At 37.3% G+C, this 18,502-nt stretch overlaps 1 protein-coding gene across 1 annotated transcript in view; it reads right to left on the bottom strand.

Annotated features, from left to right (window-relative positions):
- The window catches only part of LOC120523981 (relaxin receptor 2-like), a 345,306-nt gene that overhangs the window by 209,579 nt on the left and 117,225 nt on the right, over positions 1–18,502 (bottom strand). Inside the window, exon 4 of the mRNA XM_039745737.1 lies at positions 17,179–17,256. Within this exon, the coding sequence (XP_039601671.1) occupies positions 17,179–17,256 (78 nt within the window). The remainder of the gene's footprint in view (positions 1–17,178; positions 17,257–18,502) is intronic.

Below are 18,502 nucleotides of genomic sequence, written 5' to 3'. Positions count from 1 at the left end.
TGGCACTTGCCACACCTGGTTGAACAAGTAAATTAAGTCAGTTACTGATTCTAGCTTTCTGTCTAAAACAGTGAGAAGCAGAGGTGAACAAATTGATAGCTTTTAATTCTGAACAACCAAACAACAGACTAACAAAGCCTGGCTGGCTACCAGATGCTTCAGATCTTTAATTCATGCAATATTTTGTCAATCTAAAATAATCTTCATGTATGATCTTAACTTCGGCGTCACTTTAAAAGGCAGCTAGCTCCTTAAAGCATGCCAGATTGACATAAACACCATTTAACACACTCACACACACACTAATGAGCCATATAGTGAAACTATGCAGCCAATCTGCAAAGAAAGCAAGAGAAAGAATAATGTTACCTGTAGAGCAAACGTGGCAACGAGGGCAAGAATGTCAAATATGACTCAAATTTACAAAAACATGCAAAAGGCAAAATTGAAAGTGAAAACAAACTCTTTGATGAAGTTCTTAGAAATTTAAAAAATACTCTAAATTTCAAATTAACTAACAAAGTCTCTGAAAGAACCTAATTGTTATAAACGGCACACATTTGCTTTCTTGTTTACACTGTAGAATCCATTTGAAATTTATGGTTTCAAAATATAAAATAGTGTGAACCAAAAACAATTATCCAACCCCCAAAAAAACATTTAATTTATGGATTTCCCAGTTCTTAACAACTATTACTATCATTACAACTAGTATGACCACCACCACTACAACCACTAGCTGGCTATGAGATGTCACCGGACCACTGTGTAAAAGGTTACACAAAAATTCTTCCAGAATAGGCAAAATTGGTAATTACACTTGTGTTGACTATTAAAGAAATGAATGCAAGAATGGCAGAGGCTGTGAATAATATCAAACAGTAATACAAGAAAGATGTGAACACCTCAGTGAAGCACTAAGAACATAAATAAAAGACAATATGATTGGTGCCCAACTCAACAATAAGAAACAATTATTAACTTCCCACGTTGAACAAATGGAACACATAGTGACTGCCACTAATGAAAGGGTACCGTAAGAGCCTTAGAAAATTCCATTCCATTCAGTTATTTTTGGTATAATATTCTTTACTGAGTGCAGCCTCAGAGCTTTGTAAATAGGTCACAGGTAAATGCAACTGAAAACTTTAAAAAATACAAATTAAATAATGAATGCACGTGAAGATGCAGATTTCTTTAAACACACCATGTACAATAATAGAAAACTAATGCAAAACTGCTCAAAATAAAAAAAAAAATTTAGAAGATAATAGAAAGAAAAAAATGTTAGAATTCCTGAGGGACTGGAATGTGGAAATCCACCAAATTCATGCTGTAGATCTTCACGAAGATCCTGGGAGACATTATTAAGGAAACCCAGGAGTTTAAAGAGTGTATTGTTTACGTGATAAATGTTCTCTGGGGGTTTTCATCATCAAATTTGTCAAACTTCAGAAGAAAGAAAATGTCTTATTTCAATGCCAAAGGAGAGGTTCTTTAGGCGAACTATCAGGTCATTTCTAGAAAAGCTTTTCTGCTGTTATTAAGTAGTGACTGTGAGCTGCAGACATCCACTGTGGCCGTTTCTTTTCAGCTAACTCAGAAGGTAATTGCTGAAAGCAAAAGACACACATACAGGAGCAGAGTAAAAAGCAGAATGTGATGATTTGCAAATCATTTAAACCCATATTTAATGGAAAATATAACAAACACAACATATCAGTTGTTGAAACTGAGAATATATATGAAAATATATGCTCATTTTGAATTTGATGCATGCAACACTATTCAAAATATTTAGGGCAGGGGCAACAAAAGAGTGGAAAAGTGGTGTAATGCTGAAAGAAATCTCGTGGCATATGTCACAACTAATTAGATTAATTGGCAATTGGTCAGTAACATGATTGGGTGTAAAAAGGCGGAGTCATTTTCAAGTAAAATACTGTGCAGGCAAATTGTACAACAATTTAAGAATACCGTTCATCAAGGTAGAATTGCAAACAATTTGTGGAATTAATCATCTATGGTATATAATGTCATTAAAAGATTAAAGGAATCTGGAGAAATCTCTGTATGCTAAGGACAAGGCTGAAAAGCAGTATTGGATGGGTGTGATCTTGGGACCCTCTGACAGCACTGCATTAAAAACAAACACAATTCTGTACTGTAAATCACTGCAGGGGCTCAGGAACACTTCTGAAATCCATTGCCTGTGAACACAATTTGTTGCTGCATCCACAAATACAAAGTCAAATTTTACAGTGCAAAGAAGAAACTGTATATAAACATGATTCAGAATCACCACTGCCTTGTCTGGGCCCGAGCTCATTTAAGATGGACTGAAGTGAGGTGAAAAACAATCTGGTGGTGTGACAAATCAAAATTTGACATTCTTTTTTAAAATCATTAGTTTTGGTTGCAAAGAGATTGGACTGGCCTAATATTCTACTCCAGCTATACAAAGAACACTAGAGATGTGGGAATCTTAATACACATAACATTTGCAGTATCAGATGTAGTGATGTATTGTAGTCTGATCCTGAAGGATGATATGTGATGGTGATGGGTAATTTACTTAATTGCAAAGTGACTTTGATAAATATCTACTCACCCAATGCGGATGATAAAGACTTCATCCAAAATGAATTTGCATCGATTCGTAATGTGATCACTCATAAAATCACAATGGCTGGAGGCTTTAATTTTGTTTTAAATCCAGACCTAGATAGGTCTTCAGCTACAGTGGTGATAAAATCTAACACTGCAAAAACAATTTCACAGTTTGTAGATCACAACTTATCGGACCCATTGATATCTCTAAATCCAAACATTACAGCATATTCCTTCTGCTCACCAGTACATCACTGTTACTCAAGAACTGATTATTTCTTTATAGATAACAATCTTTTTCACATGATCAAATCTTGCAAGTATAATGCTTTTGTTATCTCCGACCAGTCTCATCTGATCATGGAGCTCAGATCATTATGCTCCACATACTCATCTTGTTGTTGTCATCTTATCCTCCTGTTATTAGCAGACAAGAACTGTACAGAATTTACATCCAAGCAAATTGATTATTTTTTACTCTGGGAAGGCATTTTTAAGATGACAGATTAGCTGATATCTCTCCCACAAAAATAAATTGGAAACTAAGAAGGCATTCAAGTTAATCAGTGAAATTACCAGAATAGATCAAGAACCTGCCAGGGGCCTCGTGTATAAACGATGCATACGCACAAAAATGTTGCATACTCCCATTTCCACACTCACTTCACAGTGTATAAAAACTAAACTTGGCATGAAGCCATGCACATTTTCACGCTAGCTCAATTCCTTGTATGCACAAGTTCTCTGCTCAGTTTTACAAACTGGTGGCACTCAGCGTCAAAGCAGTGCTACTATTCCTGAGTGGTTTCCCTTTAGTTTTTAGATTCACATCCCTGACATGGCTTTATCAAATGCACTAAAATTAACAACATATCGTTTATTAGTTTAAGGCATCTCATTATAATCAACCCGTAACCATATAATGGTGCACCGACTGGCCAAACTATTCTAAATACCATCACTGCTTTATTGTTGTTATTCCTAGTGCACCACTGAGTATCTAATCCACTGTATCTGAATGTGAAATCACAGCTGTACAGCAGCTGATCGGATTATCGGTATACAGTATCTTGCACACGCTGTCTCAGCCATGCGCACAATCTATTTGAACTGTTCCCATACACCAAACGCTTCAGAGCCTTTCCTGTAGGGACCTCACGGTTCAGAAACAGTTTCATCCCAAGTGCTCTAAATGCACTCAATCAGTCCATCAATTGTTCCTTGTAGAACTATTTGTACTTATAAGTACAATCACCTCACTGTAAACTTGCACTACTGTTATAATATTGCACAACCTGAGTCAATTAAAGTGCGTATTTACATATGATGATGACTGGCTTCTAAGTCGATTTAGATTTCCAAGTGCTATCTTCTTGGAGCTCTTGATATCATTTTTAAGATGAAATACAGTAAAGCATGTTTATTACATTATACAGATATGTTTTAAACTTCATTAAAATAATGTATATTGCTAATAATTAAACAGGTAAGGACACAGTGGCACAGTGTTAGCAATGACCTGTCACCCCGTTCAGGGATTGTTCCTGCCTCATGCTGTATGCTGTATGGGATTGGTGTGACCCTGGATGGACAGATGGATGAAATAATTAAACGTACTACGAAAATATTTCAATGTGCATAAAAGTTTTGAAGAATTGGTGTTCTAAGCTTACAGATGGCTTGGCATCTATTATAGAGCTGATCATATGGCGATTGGTTACTTGGAGAAAGAAATGTAAGGCCATGAATTGGAGATTAGTACATTTGAGAGAGACAGTACTGCTGCAGTAAACTATTTCATTGAAGGTTGTGCATGGCGCAGTAAGCATCTCTTGGGAGGCAGGAACAATCTCTAGACAGGGCGCCAGCTCATCGCTAATACTGTGCCACTGTGTCCCCATGTTTAAAACATGCTTTAATTCCTATCATTATGAAAATGATGTCAGGTATACATCTTAATATTTAAATTGTTCAGAGAGCTGTAATATCAAGAATGTAATGTATTTTGTGTCCTGTCAATGGAAGAGAAAGGCCGTTTAAGAAGCACGTAGTGATTCACACACATAGAGCACATAAAAGAACACATAGAAAGAAGCATTTAACGTGCTACTTTAGTTACAATGGGATCTGAGAAACTAGTAAATTAAACAATTTTAAGATGAAGTTTATGATGTTCTACCTTGATGGCAAGATAAAGTACATAATTCAAGTAGAAATTTGAGATTAAAGTTGACATTTGGACATTTTTTTCAACTGTGTCCCTATTTTGTTTATCTTTTCTCTGTACCCTAATACACTTCCATATGACACTCAGACGGTGGGCTACGACTCACCTTTTCACGGCAACTTTGATATCTGAGCACTTCTTATTTATTTCAGACACATTGCAACTATCTGAACTAGAAATTTCGAGTTTCTCCACCACTCTGTTGCTTGATCAACTTTCTTTTATTGTTTATATCATTGGCTTAAACCAACAAATAGTATGTTTTTCTTTGCCTCCACTTGGTATTTGCTGAAATTCTTCTATTTCCCTTGTGCTTTTACCATTGTCTTTTCACAGAATGCTGAGCTTAAGGGCTATTTATATTGATTTGCATATTCAAAGAGGCGTAATTCTGGGAGGAATTGGAGAGTGGAGGCAGGTGAGTGCACATGCGTTACTTTATGGGATTTATGTAGGTCTTTAAAAGAGGCTCTTTATAGGAAAAGACCAGATTTGCAATCAGAATTCAAGCTCTTGATAGCAAAAGAAACAGAACTAATCATTTTTAAATTGCAACATCATTACTATGAACATGGAGAGAAGGGTAATGTAAGATCTTAGGTCAAGAAATCTGCAAGTATGAAGCTCGCAATGCAATATCAGTAATTACCAAGGCAGACTGAGATAAAATCATTAACCATAAAAATATGCATACGTTTAGAGAGTACTATAAGTCCTTATATTCTATTCTGTTTTAAGAAGACAAGACACAAACTAATGTGTTTTTTGATGCATTACAGATACCACAGCCTAGATACTCTCAGTGCAGATGAACTGGATAAATTCTGACACTCTCAGAATTACTGGACGCTATTAACTTACTTCAGAGTGGGAAAGCCGCAGGCCCTGATGGCTACCCTTCTGAATTTTATAAAAAAAAAATCAATTAAGTTAGCTCTCCTATTATCAGGGACATTTACTGTATAGAAGCCAGAGGCAATAAAATTCTATTCCAAACTTTTCTTCAAGCTTTAATTACCATCGTTCCTAAAAAATAAGGACTTATAACAATGTGCATCATGTAGACCAATCTCGCTTCTCAATAACAATATTAAGATACTCTCCAAAGTTCTGTTTAGAAGGATTGCAAAAGTGCTTTCTTTGGTAATATCACAAGACCAAACTGGATTTATTAAAGGCAGACACTTGGCTTACAATCTTCAATGCCTGTGTAATGTGATATATTCACCCATAAAGTCTAACACCCAGGAGATCTTATTATCTTTGGATGCAGAAAAAGCATTTAATATGGTTAAGTTGGACTTCCTATTCACAACATTGGACAAATTGGGGTTCGGCTCGAACATATGTATACCAGTCCAGAAGCTTTAGTTTATATTAACAACATTATGTCAGACTACATCAAACTAGAACATGGTACCAGACAAAGACGTATCTTATCACCACTGCTCTTTGCAATCGCCATTGAGCCATTGGCTGTTCATTTTCAAAATGCATTTGTAATAAAGGGGATTATCAGCGATTATCACAAAAGGCCTTGAACAAAAAATATGAAAATATATGAAGACGATATAGTACTGTACATATCATACCCACAAAATTCAGTGCCAGCAGTCCTAACAGCACTAGCAAAATTTCAAAAGATATCTGTACTTTTTCCATTGAACTCTCAACCACAGAATATTAGATTGGACACCTTCCCATTTATCATCACAGATCAGTTTAAACACCTAGGAGTAAACATCACAAGTAAATATAAAACTCTTTTTCAGCAAAATTTTGCTGTTTGCATGGAAAAACGTAAGCAAGACATGCCTAAATGGGTCGATCTTCCATCTCTATTTAGCAGGCAGAATCAACACTGCCATGAGGAATGTCTTCCAAGCTTCGTTTTCTATTTCAAAACATCCCCATATGCATTAACAAATAATTTTTTTGAAATTAGATTCAATCATAACCGCATTTATTTGGAAAATCGAAACAATGACCTAAAGAGAAAGTGGTATTGCACTACTTAACTTTCAATTTTATTACTGGGCAGAAATACACAAGCTATAAAAACTTGGACATTGACACAAATTGATGAACACACACAAGAAATAAAATCCTGCGGTACTTCTTTATATTTCTTACCTTGTACCTCAGTAAATACAAGTTATTAACAATATACTAACAACCCAATTGTCCTTCCTTCACTCAGAATATGGAACCAATGTAGGAAGCACTTCAAGATAGAGAAGCTTTTATCTGTGGCACCTCTACATGATAACTGCCTTTTTTTCACCCTCTCAAACTTACACAGTTTGTAATGTTTGGAAAATGTACGGAACTAAATCATTTAGAGATTTGTATACAGTGATCCCTCACTATATCATGCTTCGACTTTCGCGGCTTCACTCTATCACGATTTTTTTCTCATACATGCTTACGTCACTACGCATGCGCTTTCTGAGAACTTTTATCTAAGCCCTACGATGGCTCCTAAATGTGCTGCTTTTTCTAAGCCTTCTGACAATAAAACTAAGCGCCGGAGGAAGATGCTTACTATCCAGGAGAAGGTGAAACTCTTGGATATGATTAAAGATGGCAATACCCTACAAAAGCCTCCTCACGCATATGAAAAGACAGCGCCAGCAACTGCCTATCAAGATGTTCTTCAGCCGCGCACCCAGACACCAACTGCCTACTCCTAGTACTTCTTCACTGGAGACAACAACATACCTGCTGAAGATACTGCACCACCTCTAAAGACTCTCCTACTGAGGTCGTGCCTTCATAGGTTAGTGGTTGTGTGCAATTAAATGTACAGTACAATAATCTACTAGATAAAAGCGTTCGGGATTGTCCTTCCATCCCGTGAGTGCAAAGCATAGCGGTATTCCGCTTATTACAGACTTACTACTTGCAGCTTGAGGTACGAAGCGACACGATGTGAGCAGAGTTCTGGTGCTGTCACTGTTCCCTTGCTTTTGTGCACGATGCGCTGGAAAAGACAAAATTATGTCTATGGAAATAATTAATGTTGATGGAGTACAAATGCCTCACCGCGTAGTAAATTTCAGGGGAGATGGTGCTTGCTTATTCTCATCTATAGCTTATTTAGTGCATGAAACTCCATCTTTAGCGGTACAGATTCGGGCTGACATTGTACGACTTTGGACAGGCACTTGAGGGGATAAAAAACGAGGTTTTCGGGAGATGTTATGAATGGGCACTTTGATGTTCTCATTCCCTACACTTACATGCCTGATGTACACATGGAGCGCACAAAAGTTGAGGATAAAATTCGGTCGCCTTAAAAGGCGAGTGCGTCTAGTAATATGATATTTGTAACATCTAATATGTCTTATTTTCTCTTATTTTGTCTAATATATTGGGTAATACGAGTGTAATGGTGACTAAAGGGTGTTATTTCATGTCTAGAGGGCTCTAATAATGTTAAAAAAACGTATTTAGAAGGTCGTAAACAGGTTTTCTATACTCTAACTGCGAAAATATTCGATTTATAAATAAAGAATCCTACTTCACGAAAATTCATTTATCACGGTAGAGTCTGGAACGGATTAACTGTGATAAACGAGGGTTCACTGTATAGATAATGTCTTTGCATCCTACGAACAATCAAACTTCACATTTAACTTTTCACCGACAGAATTTTTCTACTACTTTCAAAATAGAAACCTTGCTAAATGGAATCTAGTTAATTTTCCTCACCACTCACCTATTTCTAATCCTGAATGAACTATTCCTCAGCCTTGAAGATTTAGCTATAATACATAAAAACATTTGAAACTCCCTTCCTTTCAGAGATCCCAGAGTATAGTAGGAAAGGGATCTCTTACTCAACATTTCAGAAAAGTAGTGGAAGGCAGCCATGCACAGAATTCACTCCAGCTCCGTATGCACAAAGTATACAATTATTCAACTTAAAATCTTTTATCAAACACATTTATCTCATTTTAAATTGTCCAAAATGCTTCCAGGGCAAGATCCAACCTGTGAAAGTTGTAATCGAGCTCCAGCCTCACTAGGCCACTTGGTTTAGGCGTGTGCCATATAACAGTGTTTCCCAACCTCGGTCCTGGGGACCCCCTGTGGCTGCAGGTTTTGTTCCAACCAGTTTCTGTTTTTAATTGGACTCCTGGGCTAATTAAGTTTTATTTCCCAAGTTCTATGTTTTGGGAACAATATACAAATTAGAAACCTAAGTTTGGTAAAAACATATATATATATATATATATATATATATATATATATATTACAATGTACCAAGCAGCTATATGGGAATACAGTAATGTCTTTTTGTTCTTTTTAACAATATTTTCATCTTGACTTTCATTCTACTTTTCTAGGTGTTCTAATTGTTTAATTAATCCATTATTTACTAATTAGTGGGTCTGATGCTAAAGTAGTTGCAACCTTTGATTATTTAGTGGTGTTTGCCAGCATGTCTGCTCTGCTCATTTTTAATTGTCATTAATAAGATACAACGAAGGGGAAAAACTGCACAGAGAAAGGGCAAAATATAATGAAGTCAACAAAAGAGAGTTAAGCATTTAAATCTATAGCAAAAGCAGAAATATTTCTAAATGTCTTATTAATGTAAAAATCATGCTACTGTGGTTTTCTGAATGTAGAATAAAATAAAATTAATCCCAGGTCAGTAAATGAGATCAGTGCTATCAGAATCTGGTTGAACTAAAAACCTGCAGCCACATTGTGCCCCCCAGGACCGAGGTTGGGAAACACTGACATACTAACATCATTCTGGACCAAAATCTTTAAATGCCTATCAGACAGCCTTGGAGTCTAAATCTCTTTTAATCCACTAACAGCTGTGTTTGTTGGACTCCCAACTGCCCTTAAAGTGGAAAAGGACAAACAAACTGTAATTGCCTTTACTTCACTACTAGCACACTTATCTCGCTCAACTGGAAAAATCATAGCCCACCTCTTTTAAGTCAGTGGGTAAGTGATGTCATATACTATTTGAAATTGGAAAAAAAATCTAATTCTCACTTAGAGGATCTGTTCAACACATTTTTAAAACATGACAGGATCTAATCAATAACATTTTTGAAAAAGCATTTACATTGGGGAAAACAATTCTCTTCGCTCTTTTCTACTTTTAAAGTTCCACTCTGGCTGTTGGCCTTCCTCTCTTTCTCTTGGGCGGGGGTTGAATTTAGTTTTGGGAAACTTGACTTGACTGTATGGAATGTTACTTCCTTTTAATAAAATCAATAACATAAATAAATAAATAAAGACGAGAGGGTCCATCTGGATTGTTATCAGTGCACAGTTCAAAAGCCAGCATCTATTATGGTATTGGGGTGCATTAGTGCACAGGGCAAGGGTAGCCTTGCACATCTTGGAAAGCACCATTAATGCTGAAGAATATATACAGGTTTTTGAGCAACATATGCTGCTATCCAAATGTCACTTTCAGGGAAGGTTAGTAAGTCAATGCCAATCTGTGTTCTGCACGTATTACAATAGCATGATTCCATAATAAAATAGTCCAGGTGCTAAGCCTGAAGTCCAGACCTGTCAACCATTGAAAATATTTGGGGCATTAAGAAATATAAAATACAATAAAGGAGACTCCAAACTGTTGAGTAATGTTGCTCAGTGAATTTCACCAAAGCGTTATTCGCTGCCAATGTGCTGTGTTCACTTTCAACCTTGTTTGGGAAATTATTTACAGTAATCCCTCACTATATCGCGCTTCGACTTTCGTGGCTTCACTCTATCGCGGATTTTAAATGTAAGCACATCTAAATATATATCACAGATTTTTCGCTGGTTCACCGCTTTCTGGGACAATGGGTCTTTTAATTTAGGTTACATGCTTCCTCAGTTTGATTGCCCAGTTGATTTCATACAAGGGACGCTATTGGCGGATGGCTTAGAAGCTACCCAATCAGAGCATGTATTACATATTAACTAAAACTCCTCAATGCTATAAGATGTGCTTCCCGCGTGGCGCTTGTTTTGTTTGCTTCTCTCTGTCTCTCTCACTCTCTCTGCCTGACGGAGGGGGTGTGAGCAGAGGGGGCTGTTTACACAGTGGCTGTTTGCCTAGAAGATAGGACGCTCCTCTACAAAGTGCCGCTTTATCGCGGTGCTTCTGTATACTTAAAAGCACGTATTGATTTTTTGATTGTTTGCTTTTCTTAGCAAGCGCTCTCTCTGACATTATCCTCTCTGACATTATCTGCTCTTCACGGTGCTCCTTTGAAGATAAGATATGTTTGCATTCTTTTAATTTTGAGAAAGAACTGTCATGTCTGTCTTGTAATGGAGCACAGTTTAAACGTTTGACTAAAGGGTGTTATTTCATGTCTAGAGGGCTCTAATAATGTTAACAGTGTGGGAGAGTTTATAAGGGCTTAAAATATATAAAAATAACCATACAAACTTATGGTTTCTACTTCGCGGATTTTCACCTATCGTGGGGGGTCTGGAACGCAACCCCCGCGATTGAGGAGGGATTACTGTACTGATAATTTGGCCGGTTTAGGAATTTTTTTTTCCCCAGCACCCCAAAATGCTTTGCATGGTCACCGCAACATCCCCCAGTGCTGTAGCAGCCAACATTGGATGGGACAGCCTCCCCAAGTATATAATGCTGATCATTTGCATTACAAACTCTGTGGGACTTAGTAAATGGTGGAACAGATTAGTAAATGATTCAGACTGTCAAAATGTTATTTTTATGAAACATATACAGCATAAACAATGAGTTATCTCTGATTGTCACCAAATGTGCAGGTTGATCTCTGAGTTCCATGTCAGCATAAGAGAAGGAGGTGTGTGCCCTGTGCATGCATAATTAGCCATTTAGAGATAAGAACCAAACCTTGAAGGAGCCTGACACCCCTCCTCCTCCACAAAGAGGATACACTATGAAATAAAATTAATAATAAAGATATTTTTATTAATATTTACAAGACATTTCTATCTTTTTGATAGAAGAAAAAGTGCAAAGCATCAGCAAAGACAGTTTGGAGTGCCTTCAGTGCAACTTCAAAAAATAGAATGGGCCAGCCAGTATGTGGCTTCAATCATGACATACCACTTTGAATTTTCTGCTTTTAAACAACCTATATATTTCTTCTGACTTTTGACTACAATTTAAGCATTTATGCTTTGTTTTGAAGAAATATATGCTTGCACATATCTGACTGCATTCTTTCTTCTCTGATCTCATGGAAGCATGGTGGTGCATGGGTCGACACTGCTACTGCAAAGCTCAGTTCATCTTTTTGGCCACAATAATCGGTCCAGTATAGTTGACAGATGTTTCCCTAGCCCTCGGGGACACTTTAAAGATGATTGCAACATTATAATCCAGTCAAATCTTTTTCAGTTATTTCTTCCCCATTGACTTCAATGCATTTTGCAGAGTTCAATGATATTTGCAAACACTTCCATGATTTCTCTGAACTCAAGGCGAAGCGAACATCGCAGACTTTGCTCATCACTACTGTTGAGTGAAAGAAATCAAATATCAGGCAAAAATGGGATAATTACAACATCAAAACTACAGCAACTTGTCTCCTCAGTTCCCAAACGTTTACAGAGTGTTACTAAAAGAAGAGGTGATTTAGCACAGTGAGTGGTAAACAAGGCCCTGTCCCTGCTTTTTTGAAACGGACATCAGACTGAAAATGGGCATATATTTTTTCAAAAAAACAGACTTTCTCAGTTTGTCTTTCTGCTATTTTCAATTAAATATAGGGTTTACATTATTTGCAAATCACTGCATTCTGTTTTTATTTTCCACAATGTCCCAAATGTTTTGGAAACATATGTGTAAAAGCATCTAAATACTTCATATATCTAAATTAATTCTGGTCAATATACTGTACATGTACAGAGTTTGGATGATAGATAATTTGTGGTTAAATTGTGTGTGGTAATTCGTAGTATATGTTTGCATAAGTTTATAATTTTTGTAATATTTTATAATGCTCTAAGATCTTGGGCAATATCTCACACAGTTTTAAACTAAATGCAGCACCCACTTTGTATCAAAGACACATATCTGTGAATGCATGAAAAGATTTATGGTTATCACTGATATTATTTATATAAAGTAGTAGCGGTCTCTGCCCCATGCTCGCTTCACTTGCCAACCCCCATGCAGGCCCTAAGCGCTCGTCATTTTCTGGATTTGCCACTTGCAAAGAGTTGTGCTGTGCTTTTGGATAAACACGATATCTCTGTCTTTCGAAACTATTATCGCTGACAAAACAGGTTTTAAAATATGTTTAAGTCCCAGTCACATGTTGGTTTATTATATATGTGAGCGTGATCTTTCGGATTCATACAGAAATCCAAGAAAACTTTTTTGTCCGTGTTTTTCAGATAATTTTGTGTAAAGTGCGATACTTTTGGATGTATAGATTTGTATCCATTTTTAGGTGTAGATTTTCTAATACAGTGGCAACTCTGTATACATCCTTAATCCGTTCCAGACCCTTTGACTTATACCAAATAGGACATATACCACCCTTTTTTTTCCATAAGAAATAAAGGGAAAATGATTAATCTGTTCCCAAGATAAAAAATCCTATTGTTATTGGCATATTATACATTGGTGGGGTTGTATAAAATAATTTAAATACTGCTTAATACTAAAATACATAAATACAAAAGCAATTAGATGAAATAAATGAAAATTTAACCTCACTTTACTTTTTAATAATGTCTTTGTTTTTCACAATCGTAAATACTGTTGTTCTCAGCATACAGTATGTAGCAACCATGTCCTGGTTACGCATGCCACCTTCATACTTTTCAACAATCAATTAAAATTTACGCAAAAAAACACAAAATCACATGAAAATTCACAGTTATAGCGCGGGTTGTTCACTGAATGCTAGCAACTGGCGTACTGACGCTCATGGGCAGTTGTGGCTTTGTCTCGAGAGGTGTACAAGGGTAGTGTAGTGTTCTCTAGATTGAAGTAGCGACACACTCAGAATAACGTTTCGAATGCTGTTTATTTTGAACCATGTTTAACCAACTCTCCATACAGCGTGCCTTCTAAACCACACCCCTCCCTCCGGCAGTCATACGTCTCAACAGACGTGGACCATAGCAATCAACACCCGAACATAAAGCAATGGACAAAAGCATCATTGAACAATCATATACAACAGGTAGCATGCGGGTTGTTCACTGAATGCTAGCAACTGCCGTACTGACGCTTGTGGTCAGTCATGGCTTTGTCTCGAGAGAGAGGTAAACAAGGGTGGCACGCGAGTCGTATTCCAAACAAAGGTCGTATACCAAGCAAAATTTTACATGTCCAAACGGGACGTATACCAAGTTGGACTTATTCCAAAGCGGACGTATACCAAGGTATCACTGTACGTCCGATCATTTTACTATTTCGATTCTATGTTGCATCGCTTCTCTGTGGTCATAAATATAAACCTGACCGAATTGTGGTTTCTTTGAAATTAAACTTGTAGTAGTTCTGTAATATCACCTATGTCCATATATTTGATCTCTTTTCGCTGTTCTGTTATTTCACCGAGTAATCATTTCTGTTTGTTAGCGCTAATGCGATCTTTACTTTCAGTTTTTTGAGACTTTCGAATTTTATTAATTTCATAATCTCTAATCTGCTCTGCATGTGTATCACACCAACATTTTTGAACCTTTTTACTATGTTCTACTTTGTCTTCTACTCTTTGTCTTTTATTTACACCCCTGCTTGTACCTGTTAAGTTTTCAATTCATCTTTTGGCACAAAGTCTCGACTCACGGGACGTGAAATTAACTCTCTGAAAATGTTTCATCTCTCTGAAAAAGTCTCATCTCGTCCCAAGATTTTTTTATATAATTGAGAGAAAATGGTAGGAGTGAACTGGCTGGCACCCTGGCTAGGTGGTTTTATGCCTTGGATTAGGAGGCCTAAATAATGGAATGGTTGTGGGAGACTGCCTCCTAAAGCCATGCATTCTTTCAGTACACTGGGTGGCAGCATCCCTCTGGCAGTCCCCCAGCATTCCCCTGGCCTTTTGGGAAATGTAGTTTTATCAGGCAACTCAGGTGGAGTCATTTGATGTTACTGGTGGGAGCTACTGGCAGGAGGCTCCTATTTCATTTTAGAGCTCTGTATGACCTGGATGTGTTCCTCAGTTACACCTCTGAGATGCCACAAGTACTCCCATGTTTGGCTTTAAAATGAGCCTTTCCTCCTCAGCCAGCTTAATGGGAGTCAGGAATGGAGGAGGTTAATGCTCACTTGAATTGGAGGAGAAGAAGATAAGGTAATTGTACAATGTGAAGACAGCCCACAAGAAGGGAGAATTAAGAAGTATTTTTTGATCTAAAACTTGTCTGTAGTAATTATGTCCTGGGTTTCTGGCATGAGACACCCTCTATTATCTACAACAGTATCATCTCCCGTTTAACAACTACATCAGAGTTCTTCATTGTGCTCTGTCGGCAAGATAACCGAGTATACACATCTCCATGGTTTTGCCTGACGGAGCTATCATACTTGACATTTGTTTGCAGGAAGTCCTATATAAACTTATTTGACAGAAGAGTGGGAGAGAGTTAGTGGTTGGTTGGTGGGCTGCTAGTGGTTGAGGTTTGGAGAGTGAAAAACATCCAGATTCTGTAGCAGAAAACATGAAATTGTATCTCTGTGTGTATGCTAGCCGGGATGTGTCTGGATTAAGCAGATCAGAAAATGGCATGACTTGACATTGCTGTCACTGCTCAGCAGTGTTATGACTTGTGGGTACACAGTGTTCCTGAATCTACTTGTGTGAGTGCCAGTCCTGTAGCATTTGATAGAAGAGAGGCTTGAGAGCATTAGCTGCACAGGATAGCTCTTGTTTTTAATAATAATGTTTGCTTTTCTAAAGCAGCGTGTGTCAGATATGTCCTGAACAGAATACACCGCAGTGTTAGTAATATTCGTTGTCACCTTTACCACTCTCTCTAGTGCTTTACCCTCTTGAGGTGAGCAGGTGCCATACCAGGATGTGATGCTACCAGTGATGATGGACTCTACTGTGTACATGTCGAAGTTAGTGAGACCAGAAGGAGAAATTGAAGCAGACCTCAGAGACCTAAGGAATTTAGTTCAGTTAATATGTAAGCTACACTCTAACACACAAAGAGCCAGCTTGGAATTTCCAGTTAACATAAACCAAACATCTTTGGGGATGTGGAACGAAGACCAGAGCACAAAACCCAGAAAGCCACAAGGATAAGTGCAAATGACACACACACAATGGCCGGGCATTGGATTCAAACTGAGAATTCTGGAACATCTGGCTGCAGCTCTAACCATGGCATTACGATCCCATCTTACATTTTTATTTCAGACCAGCATTTCCATTAGCTTTTCTCTTAGTTTTGTTTATTGGATATTGACTTTTGCCAATAATATTTTTGACAGAAAGATTCATAATAAAAAAGTCTCCAGCATTTAATGAGCTGAGCTCACTTTTATCTCCTCCTGTAATTACATACATGAGAAGGAAAACATACAAAAGCAACGTAACTGCTTATTAAAAGTGAAAAAAAGCTAATATCACAATGTAAAAATAAATAAATTTTACAATAGGAGGCACAACCAGAATGTGATTTTTGAAAACATGTTTAGTGTCCTTTAGCTGGAATATTATTCACCTTCACAATTAAAAACAAAAGAAAATAATGACTGTTATTTCTTCAGACATAAATTTCCTAGTTTTGACAGTCACTGAAAATTAATCTTCATTCCACTGCAGACATCACACAATAATGGGATTAATTGCCATCTTCCTATTCTGCAACCAATAATTTATTGCCCATATACTTCATTAAGCACAATGACAGCTTTAAAACAAAAATAAGACAAAAAGTAAACTTCTTTAAAACTAAACTGAGAAAACTCCACCATTTTGTAAACTGATAAGTACCAACAGTAAAACATGTTGTTCAAAAATGAGTTAATACAGTAGGAAATCTTATATATAAAACTCAATATGGATGTGTGTGTTTGTTCCTTATACAATTCCAAACCCCTGGTCCAATCTCAACAACACTGTGAACACAAATCCCACTTTCTCAGGAAAAGACTGGGGGTACATTCTTTTTTACAACAGTGAATTTTAAGGGCAGTGTCACCTGGTGGTTGACCTGTGTCACTGAAGTCCAGAGCAAGTGAAACATCGCAGCAGACTACAACCTGACTAACAGAAGACCAGAGCTTGAAATTACTTTCCTGGGAAACTAGGTGCTGCTTTTAGTAACTAAATAAACAGAAGATCTGTCCCGCTCAAAATTCCAAACACAAGTTATGTTTGGTGGCACATACTTACAGCAGTCTTCGGGAATCGTCTTATTTGGAGGTTTTTTTACCGACTTGTCAAAAATGTCAGCCCATCCGCTGTTATCTCCTAAATCGAGAGAAAGTATGTATTAACAGCATGTAAGAAAACAAACAGGCTTTCAAAAAAGAGGAGCTTGATCTACACTTTTGCATAAATGAAAATGCATTGCTGCTTAAGGCACAGCGGTAACTTGTTTGTGGTCCATTGCCTCGTGCTGGATTCAGCTAACAGTGAATGAACATCTTCCTTAATATTTATGGAAAGAAAGGAATAAATGACCCAGAGGGCACTATGATTAGAAGAAAGATCCTTACAGAACAAATCAAAATGCAGAAACTGCACTTGTTAAAGTAGTAAATGACTTGCGGGTAAATGCAGACAGAGGTCATGTATCTGTTCTGATCCTCTTAGATCTGAGTGCAGCAATAGATACCATTGATCACAATATTCTTAGAAATCGTCTTAGTCAGTGGGTGGGCCTCTCCGGCAGTGTCTTAAATTGGTTTGAATCTTACTTAACAGGTAGAAAATCTTTGTTATTTAAATTGATTGTGCTTCAAAGACACATGATATCCTATATGGTGTTCCACAAGGATCTATCCTGGGTCCACTGCTCTTTTCGATCTCCATGCTTCCATCTGATCAGATTCTCTCAATGCACAAGATCAGCTACCACAGCTATGCTGATGACACACAACTGTATTTATCAATAGCGCCTGATGACCCCGACTCTCTTCTCCCACTGACCCAATGTCTTACCTATGTTTCTGAGTAGATGAATAGTAATTTTGTTAAACTAAAGAAGGAGAAAACAGAAGTCTTAGTTGTTGGCAAAAATAGATATAGTGAGGGTATTAGAAATAAACTTGATCCATTAGGCTTAAAAGTGAAGACAGAGGTAAAAAATGTAGTGATAATTATTGGCTCTCACCTACATTTTAAATCACATATTAATCAGGTTACTAGGAAAGCATTTTTTCACTTAAGAAATACAGCAAAAGTTAGATCCCTTATAACTTTGCAAGATGCTGAAAAATTAGTTTATGCTTTTGTTTTTAGTCAAGTAGATCAGTGTTTCCCAAACTCGGCCCTGGGGACCCACTGCAGCTGCAGGTTTTTGTTCCAAACAGGTCTGACGCTAAAGTAGTTGCAGCCTCTGCTCTGCTTGTTTTTACTTGTCATTAATAAGATACAACAAAGGGGGGAAACTGCACAGAGAAAGATCTTTTCCATTCAAAGTCATTGTATGCAGCATATAATGAGGGTGTGAGGTATGGCCGGGAGCCTCACCCAGCCAGGATTCCCTCAAACT

Source organism: Polypterus senegalus, chromosome 2 (assembly GCF_016835505.1).
Source record: "Polypterus senegalus isolate Bchr_013 chromosome 2, ASM1683550v1, whole genome shotgun sequence".
Lineage (NCBI taxonomy): Eukaryota > Metazoa > Chordata > Cladistia > Polypteriformes > Polypteridae > Polypterus > Polypterus senegalus.
The sequence above is the reverse complement of the archived record's forward strand: the minus strand, read 5'-3'. Positions and strand labels throughout refer to the sequence as shown.